Source organism: Phoenix dactylifera, chromosome 4 (assembly GCF_051530095.1).
Source record: "Phoenix dactylifera cultivar Ajwa chromosome 4, Ajwa_hap1_PhDact_Kaust_v1.1, whole genome shotgun sequence".
NCBI lineage: Eukaryota > Viridiplantae > Streptophyta > Magnoliopsida > Arecales > Arecaceae > Phoenix > Phoenix dactylifera.
The window spans coordinates 30,924,801-30,943,277 of NC_143193.1; the positions used below are offsets into that span (position 1 = coordinate 30,924,801).

The 18,477-nt window shown below is 40.5% G+C and overlaps 1 protein-coding gene across 4 annotated transcripts in view; it reads right to left on the bottom strand.

Annotated features, from left to right (window-relative positions):
* Window positions 1-11,023: 11,023 nt before the first annotated feature.
* The window catches only part of LOC103710569 (Leucine-rich repeat protein kinase family protein), a 45,377-nt gene continuing 37,923 nt past the window's right edge, over window positions 11,024-18,477 (bottom strand). For all 4 annotated transcript variants that reach the window (XM_088719813.2, XM_088719811.2, XM_088719810.2 and 1 more), the window contains 3 exons: window positions 12,220-12,409; window positions 12,003-12,135; window positions 11,024-11,411 (listed from right to left, as the gene is read on the bottom strand). In XM_088719813.2, the coding sequence (XP_088575939.2) occupies window positions 11,193-11,411; window positions 12,003-12,135; window positions 12,220-12,409 (542 nt within the window). In that variant the 3' untranslated portion in view covers window positions 11,024-11,192. The remainder of the gene's footprint in view (window positions 11,412-12,002; window positions 12,136-12,219; window positions 12,410-18,477) is intronic.

Below are 18,477 nucleotides of genomic sequence, written 5' to 3' on the forward strand. Positions count from 1 at the left end.
AAATGTTTCCTCAAAATCTATCCCTTCTTCTTGATTGTAGCCATTAGCTACAAGTCTAGCTTTATTTCTTATAACTACCCCATTTTTATCCAATTTATTTCTGAAGACCCATTTTGTTCCAATTACAGAGTTATACTTTGGTCTCTCAGTTAATGTCCATACATTACTTCTTTTGAATTGATTTAATTCTTCTTGCATAGCATTTATCCAATTGGTGTCTTTTTCAGCTTCTTCATAAGTCTTAGGTTCTAACTGTGAAACAAAAGCAAGATAATCATTTAAATTTCTAAGAGAGGATCGAGTTCTTACCCCTTGAGATGGATCACCAATGATTAAGTCTTTAGGGTGTCCATATGCATACCTCCATTCCTTTGCTAAGTCTTAAGATTGTGGTGGCACGCAATCATTTTCCATCTCTTGATTTGGCACGTCATCAAGATTCAATTTTTCAAAGTCAATAATTCCAGCATCATCATCAAGAATACTTTCTCTCCTAGGAGACTCACTATCAGACTCATCAAAAATAATATTAACTGACTCTTCAACTATAAGAGTTCTTTTATTGAATACTCTGTATGCCCTGCTAGATGTAGAGTATCCTAAAAAGATACCTTCATCTGACTTGTTATCAAATTTACTTAGATCCTCCTTGCCATTGTTTAAAATGAAACATCTACATCCAAATACTTTAAGATACTTAGCAGTTGGTTTCTTATTCTTCCAAAGTTCATAGGGAGTTTTCTTGGTTATTGGTCGTATTAAAACTCGATTTAAAATATGGCAAGCGATACTTATAGCTTCAACCCAAAAGTACTTTGGAAGATTTGACTCGCACAACATTGTGCGTGCCATTTCTGACAAGGTTCTATTTTTCCTTTCAACAACTCCATTTTGTTGAGGCGTTCTAGGTGCTGAAAATTGATGTGAGATACCATTTTCATTACAAAATTCTTCAAAGTGTTGATTTTCAAATTCAGTTCCATGATCACTTCGAATTGCTATTAAGGTGAGCTTCTTTTCATTTATGATATTTTTATAATATTTAAAGAATCCTGAAAATGCTTCATTCTTATGTGCAAGAAATGAAACCCATGTATACCTTGAAAAATCATCTACTATAACTAGTCCATACTTCTTCCCTCCTAGACTCGCAGTTCTAGTAGGTCCAAATAGATCCATATGTATGAGTTCAAAGGGCCTAGTAGTCGATACTATATTCTTTGATTTAAAGGATGATTTTGTTTGCTTTCCTAATGAACATGGTCCACAGATTTTGTCCTTTTCAAAAATCAATTATGGCACATCTTTTATTAATTCCTTCTTGACTAGTTTTGATATTAAGTCCATACTAGCATGTCCTAGTCTACGATGCCAAAGCCAACTTGTTTCATTTTTCTTTTCTTTATTAGTAATTAAACATAATCCATTTTTCTTGCCTAATTCATGAAGGTCTACCAAGTAAATATTTCTTTTCCTTTGACCTATAAGTACAATGCTATTATCTTTAGGATTTGTGATTATGCAAACTGAGGCTTCAAATGTGACTTTAAACCCTTTATCACAAAATTGACTTATGCTAAGTAAGTTATGTTTCAAACCATTAACTAATAAGACATTTTCTATAAAGAAAGATGGAGTAATAAAAATTTTACCCTTTTCAATGATATATCCTTTTCCATTGTCTCCATAGGTTACTACTCCACCCTTTTTAGATTCCAAGGTGACAAATTATTCTACGTCACCTGTCATGTGTCTTGAACAGCCGCTATCTAGATACCATCGTTTATCCACCTTATTAGCTGCAAGACACCCCTGCAATCAAGATCAAGAATAAGCTTTTGGTGTTGGGAACCCGCCCATGCCGCTGATATTTCAAAAATTTTTCAGATGGCAGCGGAATCGGCATGCACGGGTTCGACGTTCATCGCATGAACGTTGTTTCGAGACCTTTCGTAATTAGGTAAGAATTAAAACTTTTAAAACTAATAGGAAGATCAAATCTTCACCTTGCGCGGGTAGATGATCACCGCAAATCTGAATTCGTGGTTTTGGAAGAAGGTTCGCTTGAAGCCGTTCAAACGTCCGGCCTCTACGGGTATCCACACGAAGCAGGATCCGATCCAAGCTCTCTATCTCACCGGGGTGCTAGCTCCCTTGCAGAGATAGCTTTTGATGGCTGATCTCCTCTCTTTCAATCAACCCTTGATTGCACTTGAGAGGAGGAAGAAGAAGGATGAAGAAGAGGAAGAAGATCACAGCCCTTCGCAGCCTTCTTCTTTTCTTACGCGTTGAAGCCAAGAGGAAGGAGAAGGGATGCCGCCAAGCTTCAACTTGCTTGCACCTTGCTTGCGGCCTAACCAAGGGAGGAGAGGGGAGGGTGGCGGCAGCAAGAGGAGGATTCTTCAATGCCTTAGGGCGCCGGCCCCTAGTCCTCCTTTTATAAGGATTGGAGCTCCTAACAATTAGGAGTTCCATGATAACTTACCAAAGGAAGGGGGCGCCGGCCCTAGCTCTTCATGTCGCCCTAGCCAAGTGAAGAGGGGCTGATGTCCTTCTTACTTGGTTAACCTAATCCTCTTCCAAAGAGGATTAGGTGCCTCTCTTATGGTTTCATCCCAATCCAATTAGGATTAGCCAAATTGGGTTCAATCTATGCTAGTCCTAATCCAATTAGGACTTGAATGAACTATGACTCATTTGAACTCTTCAATCCTAATCCAATTAGGAGTCATGTTGATTCATTAGATTAATAATTAATTAGGACTTAAGGAATCCTAATCCAATTAGGATTTGTTTAATTCTAGTCCTAATCCAATTAGGACTCTAATTTGAATCCAAAGTCCTAATCCGATTAGGACTCTAAGAATCCTACTCCAAGTAGGAATCCAATTTTGATTCAAAACTCCTAATCTCATTAGGATTGAGGAATCCTATTCCAAGTAGGAATCCCAGTCCTACTCCAACTAGGATTCCCAGTCCTAATCCAATTAGAACTCTGGGTATCCTACCCGAAGTAGGATTTCTTGTTTCAAGTCCAATTAATTAATTCCCTTTCCTTCTTCAACTTCTTATCAATCAAATTGATTACTTGTGATTCCTAATCACGATTTCAACCATCGGATCGGTCAATACTTCTAGTGTGTGTGACCCCATAGGTTCTATTCTGACTGGTAGTGAGATATATTGTGATCTCTATCTCAATATCATTGAAAACTCCTTTCAATGGGTTGGAACGATTCCAACTCAACTCATTAGGGTTTATCGATCATCAAGATAATCCCTATGAGTCCCACCATCCACCAGTGACACCTAGCAGCATGTAGTGGCTACCCAGCAGAATGGAATGATGAACCTCTAGGTGCAGTTAACGTGTGATACAGTCCTACTATCGTGGATCTCTACAGGACGGAGGTCATGGACAACTCGTCAAACCCCATCGTCTGTCATATGTCAAGATTTATTCGACTTGAGTTCGATAGTGGAAAACTCTTTTTTCACTTTATATTACTGCCCTGGCCAAGGTCTTAGAACTCAGTCTAACAAATCACATAGGATCACTCCTCTTCTATCAAGGTCGATAGATTCCTTATAGGTGCATACCCTACTCCTACAGTGAACTTACTGCAGCCAATCTACACTGCATGGACCCATATGGCTAGAGACCATGTATGTGTGCAATCAAACTACAATAACCTCACTGTGAGTAGCCGAAGCACCGCAGGTCAAAGGACCAGTCACACTACTGCAACATCAAGCAAGTCACTGACGAGTGGATAGACATCCAAGTGACTTCTTGTCTTGGTCACGCTCAGTACCCTTGTTCTCTAACAAGCACCTGCACTATCATTTCAGTGTCCCTACACTGTGGACTCGAGTCTCGTCCATCCAGAAGGAAAGTGATCTGTGCACTGATCGGATCGATCACCGTCCTCGTGATGATCCATTGATCAGGAGCATTTAGAAATTAATCACCAATGATACATGGCTCAAATTCTCAACTCTTGAGAATATGTATCATCATCTTATTAATTCCTTGGACGATTCATAGACACATAAATAATATGAATGAAAAGATGCCTTTTATTTATTCAATAATAAATAGTCAAGTACAAAATTATGTCCCTAGAATCAACAATGTGTCAGCCAAATTGGCTTCTACGGCATACATCTAACATTAGGTACCCAAACTATGTTGGGTCCTTTAGGGTTAGTACTTGATGTTCCTTTTGGAACCCAAACTTTCTTAGATTTAAGCTTATAATTATTACTCAATTTGTTGTAGCTGGACTTTCTATAGTTACATTCATATACTTTATGTCCTAATTTATTGCAGCAATGACAAGTTATATTTTCATTTTTGGCTTTCACAAATATATTCTTTAAGTATTTTTGTTTCCTATTTATTTTATATCCTAATCCAGCTTTATCATATACAGCTTTTTGACTATCAAAAATCATATTTAATTTGGTTGAGCTAAGTATAAACTTGTCTACTAAGGATTTGTATTTTTTAGCATCTTCTTTTAACTTGACATTTTCAGCAATTAGATTCTTGGTTTTATTTGAGAATCTTCTACTTAATGTTTCATAGTTATTAGATAGTTTCAGCTTATCTTTGATAAGAGATTGATTTTCATCTTTTAGAACTTTATTTTTGTTGATTAGTTTTTTGTGTTCTTCCATGAGTTCTAAAAATGCATCATGTAATTCATCAACAGTAAAATCACATTCAAGTTCAGAATCTACCTCATCGTCATTAGCCATATGGTAGATTTGAGCCGTCTCTTGTTGATCTTCCTCTTCCGAACTTGACGCCTCACTTTCACTCCGTTCAGCCATGAAGTTCTTCTTTTTAAGTTTTCGTGCCATCCACTTCAATTTCGGACAATCTATCTTGAAATGCCCGGGCTTGTTACACTCATAGCAAATTGGCGTTTCCTTTTCTTTTTCCTTGTCCTTACCATTTTCTTTGCTTGAACTACCTTTGAAGAAGGGCTTCTTTTTATGAAGTTTCTTCTTTTCTCTCATAAATTTTCTGAATTTTCTTCCAAGCATAGCCATTCCTTCTTCATCAAATTCCTCATCATCATCAGATTCTTCCGATTCAGTTTCCTGTTTTGGAGTGGTAGTCTTTAATGCAATGGTCTTTCTTTTCTTGACTTAATCTTCTGAATTTTGCCTCATGGTCAACTCATGGGTCATGAGTGATTCTAGAAGTTCCTCCAATTGCAGTGTATTGAGGTCCTTTGCTTCCTGAATTGCTATTACCTTGGCCTTCCAAACTTTTGGTAGAGATCTGAGAATTTTTCGCACCAATTCAGAGTTAGTGTAAGACTTTTCTAAACTCTTTAGCCCATTTATGATTTCTGTGAAACGAGTAAACATTTTAGTTATGGACTCAGTGGATTTGATTTTAAACAACTATATTTATGTACTAATATGTTTATTTTTGACTCCTTAACTTGATTAGTTCCTTCATGTGTGACCTCAAGTTTATCCCAAATTTTTTTTGCGGAGATGCATGTAGATATTCTATTGAATTCACTTACATCTAGTGAACAGTAAAGTATATTAATCGCTTTAGCATTTAGTTGTGCTAGTCTTCTATCACTTTCATTCCAATCCATTTCTGGTTTGGGTATGATAGTGCCCTCTACACTAATTGTGGGTGTGTGAGGTCCTCTAGTTATAATATACCACAATTCATAGTCTAGAGCTTGAATGAATATCCTCATCCTAGCTTTCCAGTATGTGTAATTAGTGCCATTAAATAGAGGAGGTCCATTTGGGTTGTCATGATCTTTGTCTCTTGATTGTGAGATCAACAAATACTATATGAGCACCTCGCTCTGATACCACTTGTTGCCCAAGGTGACAAGCCAAGAGAGGGGGTGAATTGGTTTTTCTAAATTTTTGCTATCTTACTTTAGTTAATTGATGAGTGAGTGAAATTAGAACAATGCACAATACAAACACACAAGAAGTATAATGGTTCGGTGCTCTCCTAAGCACCTACGTCCACTCCCCAAGCGACCCCTTGGAAATTCACTATAACCCCTCAGATTACAGTTGGATTGTTTTCCGGGCTCACAATCCAAAAACCTTTACACTTTGGTTTTCCGGGATCACCAATAACTTTTGTTGGTTTTACGGGCTCACCAACGAACCTTCACAATTGGTTTTACGGGTTCACCAATAAACCTACACCGTTGGTTTTGCGGGCTCACCAACAAACCTTTACAAGGTGATTAACAAAAGAAAGAAGAAAGTTGAAGCACCTAGATGAGCAAATATAATAATTATAAGCTACAAAGAAGAGTTTAGAAAATAGTTATCGCTTGATGAGACTTCTCTCTTCTTTGTCAAGAATGCTTCACTCTTCAAGGGTGGATGGAGCTCTTGATATCTCTTGGAATCTGCTCAACCACTTTCTTTCAACTCTTGAATGAAGCACTTGGATGAAGAAGATTAGGGCACTTGTCTTTCTTGTGTAAGCTTTGATCTTTTTGCAAAAGGATATTCTTCTCTGATGAATAGTGTCCCTTTAAATAGTTTTCTTACCCATTGGACATCCCTCATTGGTCAGATTTCAAAAACTAGCCGTTACTTACTGTTTGGAGGTCAAAAAGAACTTCTGCAGAATTAGCCGTTATGCTTCTGCCCATGCTTGGGTCGACTCAACTTTTACTAGGGTCGATCCAACTTTCACTTGGGTCAACTCATGCAACATTGGGGTCGACCCTCTCAGGAACCATAGAGCCTTGTGTTTCAGCCTTCCTTCACTTGGGTCGACTCAACACTTTTTGGGTCGACTCAAGGTTGGTTTGGGTCGACTCAAATTTCACTTGGGTCGACCCTCTCAGAGATTCCAGAGAACTGATTTTTGAATGACATAGACTTTGGGTCGACTCATGTTCTGTTGGGGTCGACTCAAGGTTGGGTTGACTCAAGTTCCATTTGGGTCGACTCTCTCAGGGATTCCAGAGACTTGTTTTCTTGAAGCTTGAAGATGGGGTCGACTCAACTTTCACTTGGGTCGACCCAAGTACTGTTCATCCGTGCCATTTTTGCAGAAGTGTGCCAGATGTTTCCTTGATGTGCCGGGGTCGACTCAATCAAGCTTGGGGTCGACTCAATCCATACTTTGCTGCAACTTAAGGTTAGATTTATCCATATAATCAATGAAATAAACTTTAAACAATTTTGATATATGTCATGGTGGTGCTACATACTCTAAACAATGAAAATTACTATTGTCCACTTAAGAGTATGTTTCACTTGAAATTACAATGAAATAAACTTACCAATGTCGGAATCCCGTGCGCAAGGCAAAGGGACAAGAACCCGACAATGATCCTCCATAAGTTTGGGGCGAGTTGCGCTGGGACGAGCCGATACTCCACCAGCAACTCATTCATGAACTCATGGAGGGAAAACCGCAGGCCGGCCCAGAGCGTATCAATGTACACCCCGATCGACTTGGTGGAGGTTTCGTCACCCGGCCCTCCGACCCTGTGAGTTCGAGATGAAACTCGGGCCGGAAGAAGAACCGAGAACGGACCAGATCTAGGTCTTCTTCGGTTAAGGTAGATCCGACCTCATCGGGACCAAGACCCATCTCAGAAAAAGGAAAAACAAAGGAAAAGACAAGGAGCGAAAGAGAAAACAAGAAGTAAAAGGAAAGAAGGAGAGAAAAGCAAATATTGAAGGAAAGGGACCCCCCGAGCCAATGTGGGAAGACGACCTACTATGGGGACGCCGGAAATCGTCTCTGAACACCGCCGAAAACTGCCTCTGAACGCCGCCGGAAAGACTCGGTCGCAACCAGGAGAGAAAGAAGGAGAACAGAAAGAAGAAAGGAAAACAGCAGTAACAAACGGCCAGGCAGGACCTTCTAGGGCTAAGTTGGAGGGTTTATATAGCCCCTCCCGACGGCCCAGATCGGCGGAACAAAATCCCACCTTCTGTCCAGATTATGCCACGTGTCGGCCCCAAAAATCGAAGCGACATATTTAACCTGGATCGACGCTTCAAATACAGAATCGAGGCAGTATCCCGTCGGATCCCAGGACCCCATCATGAGCTCATCGGGCGAGGCGGCCTCGAGGGGCGAAAAGGCGTCGCCCATCTCCTCTCATTAAAAGGTGCCCCGAAACGTGCAAAACGCCGGAATAATTTAAGACCCCCTGGCCCCCACCAACGCAATAAAGGCCACTACCTTCCATGCCCGAGCTCGCAGACGGCTCGAACTTGGAAGTCGGGGGTAGTGTTGGAAAAAAATAAATCGCCCCAAAGCACGTGAGTAGGCCGTCAGCACGTGGTCGAAGGCGCCCGACCTGGAAGGCGCCCGACCTGAAAAGCGTCCGGCCTGAAAGGTGCCCGACCTAGAAAGCGTCCGATCTCAGAAGCCAGACCTCTCCAACTGCCCGCTGTGGTCACGTCCTTCTACAGCCCGATCTGGGACCATGCCTTGAGCGGCTTACTCAACAATTAATGCGCATAGTCTCTGTAGACTTCCGGCTTACTCAACAATTAATGCGCACGGTCTCTGCAGACCTCCGGCTTACTCAACTATTAATGCGCATGGTTTCTGCAGACCTCCGGCTTACTCAACAATTAATGCGCATGGCTCCTGCTATCTACGGATCTCAAGCCCTCACGGCAAATCTGCTCGGCTGCGTCTGATCAACCATGACACCTCCTTGGCTCCGGCCTGATCTCCTACGGAAGGCATTAATTCACACGATCGTGCATTAATTCATACGACATGCTCAATTATATGGTAACTTCGCCCCGTCATATCACAGGTAATCCAGTACTCCTCTATAAAAGGAAAACCCTCCCATCTTAGGGAGGGTTGGACTCTGAAAACCCCGGTGACATATTTTCTTCTCCTTCCATACACTTGCCCCCTCTGACTTAGGCATCAGAGGGCCGGTGTCGGAATCCCCGGGCACCGGCTTTTTGCAGGTCTCCCGGAGGACGCCGACGGACCGCCATCCATCGTTCCCGCACCGGAGCTCCTCCTTCTCAGCCGACGGCCGCCTCCGGGTCCAATTTCCAGCAACAATATCCAATCCAAATTGTCACAAATATATCATGTGATTAAACAGATATGCTGCCAATGTAGAATAAATTACACTATCAAATACATTAGAGCATATACGTTCACACCACATCTAGACTGATGACCATGCTGTATAGACTAACAAGAAGTCTAGGAAGTCTATTGAAGACCCTTGCTTGGGGTTGACAGAAGCACACAAGGGACCCTTTGATGGGTTCTACCAAATACTAGAGAGAGATGAGAGAGAGAAATAAGGGAGAAGAGAGAAAGAGAGAGCGAGCAAAGCAAGGAATCATGGTGCTAGCGATGGGGTGGATCTTGACCGTTGATTGGGAGCTGTCCTCAGCTCTAGTGAGCATCGGTCATAAAGGCCGAAGAGCTAGTGATCAATGGCAACAATGGGCGGGGGCATAGCCAGCAGTAACCAGAAGGAAAAGAAAGAAAAAGAAAGAGAGGCTTGGCTTGAAAACAGCGGTCTGGTGGTTGATTTGTTGTTGGTTCAAGCCTCGGCTCGCTCATCGATAAGAGGCTCCATGTTTGGTGACAAGCTTTTGAAGAGTGAAAAATTGGAGGGCTGATGGGGCTTTTGGGTCACAGAAGTACAGAAGAAATTACTGCTGAGATAAGACAAGTGTATTTCAAGTTAAATCTCGATGATTCCTCCAATGAATCCGACTAGCGGCAATAACATACTGAAGAAGGTATGCTCATACTAGCTTGTGACCAGTTCGTACAAGTTCGTATACCATGCCAGGGTATATTGAAACAAGGAGAGGGAGGGGAAGAGAGAGAAGGAGTTTTCTTGGTTGTATCCATACATGTTATGTATAATACTTCCATTTTAGCAAAAAAAAAAAGAGGAAGAAGAAGAAGAAAGAAGAAGAAGGAGAGGGAGGAAGAGAGAGATGGGGAGGGAGGAGGGGGAAAGAGAGAGGGGATTCACTTGGTTGGGCAACGTCATCATCATCATCTATGGATGGGATGCCGTCGGACATGTCTGGATTCGGAGGAAGAGGGCTTCGAGGAATAGAGGAGGCGAGAGAGGGAGATAGAGGGCTCAAGCTCCAAATTTGGCCTTCAAGCAAACTCCAACAAAAAGAGAGAATATAATTGGAGAGAGAGTAGCTGAAGGAGGAGGCTTCACGAGGCTTCAAATGTCTCAATTTTGGAGAGTTGAAGCCGCAAGGGAGGTATGGCACATGCATCAAATTGATAGGCTGAACCGTACCAGTAACAGACTAGTTCAACATGGTCTCATAGACCGTACCAGTAACTGATTAGTTCAATATGGTCCCCTAGACACTAGGAGATAGGTCAGATGATAAGAGTTGGTGAGAGATATTCTTGTTACAGACAAATTTGGTGGCAGCCATGATGAGCACAATAATAGGGGCCAATGATAGAAAAACCTAAGAAAGAAAAGAAGAAAAAGAAGATGTTGATAAAAAAGAGAGGAAGATAATATAAGGTGCAATGCGCGGTGTGTTTGAAGGGTAGGCCTTCAAGCGTCCCTCTAGGACCAGGCCAGACCAAAGGGCAAGGCCTGCGCCATAGCCTCACAATATACCCTAATTAATATTGGTTAGAAGGTGGGACAGGAAAAAACAAAGACTCAACATGTGAAGAGCATAGTAATTTGAAAAAAATTATGTAAAGAGATAATCTTATTATCTAGAGAACCATACTATCATGTTTTAACAGCATGCTATTAAATAACTTGGATACCTTCCAATTCACTAACCAATAGCAAGTGCAACTACTCACTGAGTAAGATCAATAAAAACACCAAGACTTTTAATAAACCTGCACCATTTATATCATAAATAAACCTGCAACATAAAATATGTCAGATCGACAAGAACAGAGAGCTGGATGTCAATTTTCGGACAGAATGTTCACTTCAAGTGGGGATATTGATTAGGCATCCGTTCTCTAGGCATCAACGAGGAAACAATATAGTTAATTATAAACTTCATATTAAAAATGCTGTTAACTAAATATAAAATTATCACCCTGATTACATGCTCTACTGCATTTCACAAACCTTAATATTGAATATTGTAAAATAAGTAGACATGCGACCAAATATATATCTAATGTGTGTTTGGTAACGAGCAATAATAGTTCAATACAAATGTCCTCCAGATGAAAGGGAAGTTAGCTGAATACTGTAGGCTTCCTTTAACTCAGCCAGTACTTCTGCAATTGTTGGCCTCTCTGAGGCATCTCTCTCCACACATCTTACAGCTATAGAAGATGCCTTTCTCATGCTTTCTGCATCGAAACAATCCTTCAAGCTTTCATCCACAATCTCAAGGGAACCGGCTTGCAGGTAGGGCTTTGCCTGTGGTTCATAAATTAAGATCAGAAATAATGTACCAACAATGGTATAGTAAGTTATCAGATTTCATCCCCAGGGATAAATTGTATATACTAACAGGGTGATAGAAACTGATATTTATGCATTAAGGCATTAACACAGAAAGGTGGAAAGGTATAAGAGGTTTAGGGGAAAGAAGAATCTCTCTTGAATCAATTGCTTCCGTTTCCAGAGAGTAAATGATGAGAAGATCTGTTTGTTTGCTCACTGGAAATAAAAGTCTGAAGCAAGAATCAAGAAAACTGAATATTTATAGCATACAGAGTTTAATTCTATCGTCAGGATATAGAAAAAGAGATAGTTGACAGTGTATGATATCTAAATGTGAAAATAATGGTTCTAACTGTGAAACTAATCCTAAATATGTTTTTCCTATCCAATTAATATTTTGTTTCTCAAATATTTTCCCTTATGAAAAGAATAAAATTAAATAAGGTTATTCTTAGTTTGTGAGATTGAGTGTAAGTCTTAATATGTGAAAAAGAAGACTGAAGATAGGTTGATTCACATAAAGTGCAATAGTGCTTGACAGGAAAGTCAAAGTGCAGAGAGTACCCATAACACTAGACTGTAAGAATCTGGAGAGCCAGCATGACTCAAAGGTTCTCGACCACAAATCAACTCTAATAAAACAACACCAAAGCTGTAGACATCACTTTTCTCAGTCAATTGCTGGGTGGCATAATATCTGTAAAGCAGAAGTAACAGGGAGGATTTTAAAAATTTAAATCAGAAAGAGAAATCAAAAAATAACAGGAAACGTAAGACATACTCAGGGTCAAGGTAACCAGCAGTGCCCTTGACAGCAGTAGTCACATGGGTTGCATCTGCCCGAAGCACCTGCTTGGAGAGGCCAAAGTCACCAACTTTTGCATTCATCTCCGAGTCTAAGAGGATGTTGCTGCACTTAACATCACGGTGGATAATACGTGGATTGTTCCCGTTGTGTAGATAGTCCAGTCCTTTTACAAGAAAAATGAGATTCAGAACTGACAGTATCATATGCATTGTAAGTTCTTTCATACGCCCCAAAAACAACCTTACACAAACCACTAAGCTGTATTAAAATGCATTAAAAGTAATGCAAAATTTCTAGCAGGCAGCTTAAGAGCAAGGGTTGAAATCTCATGCTCACCAGCCTTGTACTGGCTGTTATGGACAGACATCATCGGAACTGGGCCCATATCTTGTCTTATCAGCCATATTAACTCATATCACCACCTAAGTAGAGGCGTATTGACCCCTATCACTCGATGTACATTTTTCTTTTTCATTTTTGCTCAGTTGTACCTGGGCATATTGAGGTGTACCACCCCTATCAAGGATAATACTATATCAGCCAGTCATTGATATGATACAAATCTTCAAGGCTTGGACTATGGATTCTCCTATGAACTTCTATTTTTTTTTCTTCTTATTTCTAGCTTACCAGCCAATCTATCTTTATAAAGTAAACCTAATAGCAATATTTGGCTGCAAGGTTCACAGTACCGGAACCGACATCCACACCAGTACACCAGTGGTATGGCAGCGTACAATTTTGTGCCATGCTATTCCAGCGTGAACTAAGAAAGCAAAACCAGCAACGAAGTGGGAGAGAGAGAAGGTGAGGAAAAGAGAGAGAGACGGAAGAACGGAGGGAGAGAGCGGGAGAGGGCGGCAGAGAGAGAGAGAGAGAGATGGAGGAAGGGGGAGAGAGAAAAGGGAAAAAAGGAAAAGAGAGAGAGAGGGAGGGAGAGGGAGACAACAGTGGAGAAGCTCCTATTTTGTAAAATAAATAATAGAATGTGAAAATACCAATGCAATATGGGCTGCTAGCAGTAATTTATATTGTAAAATAAATCTACAATTTAACTTGGTAAAGCTTCTAGCATGCGGTAAGACTTGCAACTAAAGTTTGGAAAAATAGAAACACAAGACGTTTCTTTAGTGTTATATCAGAATGAACATTTTTTAGTATGAAATCCTCTTGTATAATGGTGTCGAGTTATAAGACCTAAAACCAATGTCTCCAAACTGATCCAAACCACCCGGTTTGGGGCATAAAGAACTAAAGTGCGCAAATAGTTTAATTCAACATTTCAGTTTGGGACTTGATGTGAGCCAGCTCGAACCACTCCAAGCTAAGGGGAACCACCCAGTTTTGCTTGTTTTTCAGTGGGTTGACTTAGCTCGAGGGCCAAACTACCCAATTATCTTTAAACCCCTGCAACGTGGTTCTTGCTTGATTGCAATCACCTTGCATGAGCCTCTCATATATGAGTTATGATCCTTTGTGAGGTCAAGGTCCTAGCCACTAGGATTTTCGGCTTTTCACCACTAAAGCTGATGACGACATTGACGATGAGGCCAATGACATGTACTCCCCTCTTTTGTCTCCTCCCCTCTCTCCCCCGTCTCTCTCCGGCTATCTCTATCCCCCCCTCACCCTCTTTATCTCTCCCTCCTCTCTTAGAACATTAGGGAACTTGTGCATGAAAAACTTTCATAAAGGCCCACAAGATTAAAGATGAACCGAACCACCACACAGCAAATTGAATGAGTCAGATCAGGTAGACTAGCTTGCAATTCAACTTATCATGTGGGCAAACTTGTCAACCATTGTTTATGGTGCGATTCATTATATCTAAGAAAAATTCAAAATCTTGAATAAATATCAGAAAATTTATTGGTGTAGCGCCTTGTAGGTTGTATCTTTTTACATATTTGCATATGATTTTGCTTAGTACATGAGAATAACAAACATTGCAAATGTACAAACCAAGGTCTGCAAAATTGGTCCTAGGTGCTATATCAATCAGGAACAGGGTCAATACAAGACCGCACTATACCAACACATAATATGCCAATAAGGTGCCATTTCCAAATTTATAGAAAAATGAGGGGGCAAGGGAGGGAGGGAGGGAGGTACAGTGTACCTGAGGTGGTGGTAGATATAGTGGAGTAGATATAGTGGAGCCAGCGAGGTTGATCAGCAGGAAACATTGACATCAAGCAGTTAAGGGAGATCAACTACAGACAGAGAGAGAGAGAGAGGAGAAAAGAGAAATCCCAAATCCTAAGCCCACTTTGGTCCATCATCACCATCATAGTTTGCCAGTTGGTCACTCATGGAAGAGAGAGATGTTAGATGTATGCCCTAGAAGCCAATCTGGCGGACACATTATTAATTCTGGAACATAAATTTGTACTTGACTTTATTATTATTGAATAATAAATGGGCATCTTTTCATTCATATTGTTTATGTGTCTATGAATCGTCCAAGGAATTAATAAGATGATGATACATATTCTCAAGAGTTAAGAATTTGAGGCATGTATCATTGATGATTAATTTCTAAATGCTCCTGATCAATGGATCATCACGAGGACGGTGATCGATCCGATCAGTGCACAGATCGCTTTTCTTATGGATGGACGAGACTCGAGTTCAAGGTGTAGGGACACTGAAGTGATAGTGCAGGTGCTTGTTAGAGAACAAGGGTACTGAGCGTGACCAAGACAAGAAGTCACTTGGATGTCTATCCACTCGTCAGTGACTTGCTTGATGTTGCAGTAGTGTGACTGGTCCTTTGACCTGCGGTGCTTCGGCTATTCACAGTGAGGCTATTGTAGTTTGACTGCACATATACATGGTCTCTAGTCATATGGGTCCTTGTTGTGTAGATTGGCTGCAGTAGGTTCACTGTAGGAGTAGGGTATGCACTTACATGGAATCTATCGACCTTTATAGAAGAGAAGTGATCCTATGTGATTTATTAGACTGAGTTCTAAGACCTTGGCCAGGGCAGTAATATAAAGTGGAGAAAGAGTTTTCCACTCTCGAACTCAAGTCGAATAAATTTAGACATATGACAGACGACAAGGTTTGACGAGTTATCCATGACCTCCGGTCTGTAGGGATCCACGATAGAAGGACTGTATCATACGATAACTGCACCTAGAGGTTCATCATTCTATTCTGCTGGGTGGCCACTACATACTGCTAGGTATCACTGGTGGATGGTGAGACTCACAGGGATCATCTTGATAGTCGATAATCCCTGGTGAGTTGAGTTGAAATTGTTTCAACCCATTGAAAGGAGTTTTCAATGATATTGTGATAGAGATCGTAATATATCTCACTACCAGTCAGAATAGAACCTATGGGGTCACACACATTAGAGGTATTGACCGATCCGATGGTTGAATGTGATTAGGAATCATAAATAATCAATTAGATTGATAAATGGATAACCCGCTAAGAGTTAGTGGTTGGAAGAAGGAACAATTGCAATCGGATTGCAATTTAATTTAATTAATTGGATTTAATTAATTGGACTTGATCATAAGTCCTACTTGGAGTGGGATTCATGAAGTCCTAATTGGATTAGGATTTCAAATTAAATTAGAGTCCTACTTGGAATAGAATTTCTAAAGTCCTAATTGTCTTAGGGCTGAAATTTGAATAAGTCCTGATTAAATTAGGATTTTCTCAAGTCCTAATTAATTTTAATTTTAATCTAATTAATTAAATGACTCCTAATTGGATTAGGATTGAAGAGTTCAATAGAGTCATGGTTCAATTAAATCCTAATTGGATTAGAATTTGGAGGAATTGAATTGGGTTCATCTAATCCTTTTTAGAAAAAGATTGAGTCCCTATGAATGTGGCTAAACCCACCCCACTTAATATGATTAAGTGGGGCGTGAGAATAGAAGGGAGAAGAGGGAGGGGCCCACGCCCCTCCCTTGTTTGCGTGAGATGAAAAGGAGGGGCTACGCCCCTCCTCTCTTGGAAAATAAAATGATAATGATGAGCTCCTAAAAAGTAGGAGCTCATCCTTATCTATTATGGCATTAAAAGGAGAGGGGTTTTGGCCCTTCTATTCATGCTATTTTCTGGTGCTTCACGGCAGCAAGACTCCCCTCCTATTCCTCCTTTCATCCGCAAGAGAGAAGGGAAGAAAAAGATTGTGGCGTGGCCCTCATTCATCTCTTTCCTTGGTTCCTATGCGGAGAAAAAGAAAAGGCTACGAAGAGCTTTGTTTTCTTCTTCCTAGATCCCTCTTTCTTCTACCTCCTCTCAAGCCAATCAAACGTTGATTGAAAGGAGAGGACTTCAGCCATCAATAGCCTTCTCTGCAAGGGAGCTAGCACCCCGGGGAGATCCAAAGGCTTCGATCGACTCATTACTTCGTGTGGATACCCGTAGAGGCCGGACGCATGTGCGGCTTCCACTGAGCCTTGATCAAATACCACGTAAATCAGATTTGCGGAGACCATCTACCCGCACAAGGTGAAGATCTGATCTTCTTAATGATTTTAAAATGGTTTAAGATAATTTAATTCTAATCTATCTACAAATGAAAGGTTTTAAAACACGTTCATTTGATGAACGGATCCCACATATATTTTTTCGCTGCAATCTGAAAATTATTTCGAAATTTTCAGGTATATGAGGGATGCTAACAGTGGTATCAGAGCCATGGTTATGTAGATTAAGATTAGAATTAAATTTTTCAAGGCATTTTAGATCTGAAATTTAAGGAATTATGCTTGCTGAAATTTATGTATGCAGAATTTTCAGCTTGCTGATTATTCTGCATACTAATGAATGGATGCTTAGATTAATGATTCTAATGCTTTGATAATGTGATTACAAATGTTTAGAATCAAATCTTGCATAATCAGCAAGTCATGAGATGAAATAATCAATTAAATTACAGATTTGAAAATAATTTTTATGCATGTGATGCGTATGGTGATGATCATGGATGGACCCTTTGAATATGCTGAAATATTCTGCGATGTTCTGTGATGCATGTAATTTTAATTTTCAGATGCCTGCGTGCATCTTAAATTCATGTATTAGAGACCTGCGTGTCTCATGAAAAAGGGTTGTAATTTTATTTTTATTTTTATTTAATTTTTAAAGCAATCTGGGATGTAATCTATGATGTGTGCTGCACGTCGATGGTTGATCGATATGTACATCAACAAGCTCAATATGCGCGGATCGAGATCAAGGGTTGATTGAAGATGGATCAAGGAGTTGATCACAAATGGACCTAGAGGATCAAGATCGAGTCAAGAGTTGAAGACGATCAAACCAATTGATGTGCATGTGCTTGTAAAATGACCCCATCCTGGATCCATGATCATCACCATTTAATTTTATTTTGATAAATGCTTGGATATTTACTGCTTATGTCTATGCGGGTAGACTTATATTTGCATGAGATGTGAATACGCGATCAATTGAGACCTAATTATAAACCTCCCTAATCAGTTGAGAGTGAACCAACATGAGTTAGTCATATTACATTAATTGATCTAATTGGTATCTAGGCAAGCCTAAAAGGTGGTTACTTAATTAGGACCTTACTCTCCGAGTAAGGGGAGCCTTCCTCCTGCTTACCTGGCCAATTGTTCGATTACCTCTTATGAAGAACTTAAGTTGCAAACACTAAGACATGATTATGCAATATTAAGTCCATAGGTCTTCCACCGTAGTAGAGCTGCTAAGGTCTTTCTGGTGTTGATTTGTCTCGGCTGGACACAGTAGGCAAGTTGCATCGGGGGACTGGACCTCTCTTTTAGACATGAGATGTTGTGGGGTAAAGATGGGGTTGGGCACCAATAACTGTTAGGTGAGGACCCAATGACGACTTTATTTTTGCGGTTATACGGTGGGTCTGACTTAACTAAGTAATGGGGCCAATAACTGTTAGGTGAGGTCTTCATGACTTAGAGACAAAGTACCACTGCAATTTGCTTGAGAAGCATTGTACAAGAGTTGTACACTCATCTATTTATATGTTATCAATAACTATTAGGTGAGGCGGCATGTAAATCGGTGAGACCGAAAGCAGAATGGAAAAGCAAGGGGCAGGTTTGAGCAATTAAATCTGATAGCAGAACAGAGGATGAAGGCACTCCACGTAGATAGGTTTCTCACCGGTCGCAGGTGCATCAGAGTCAAATCTATCTTTCGGGTTTCGGGCGCGGGCACAGTGAGTTCCAACCCCCCGTAACTGAACGAAGTGGA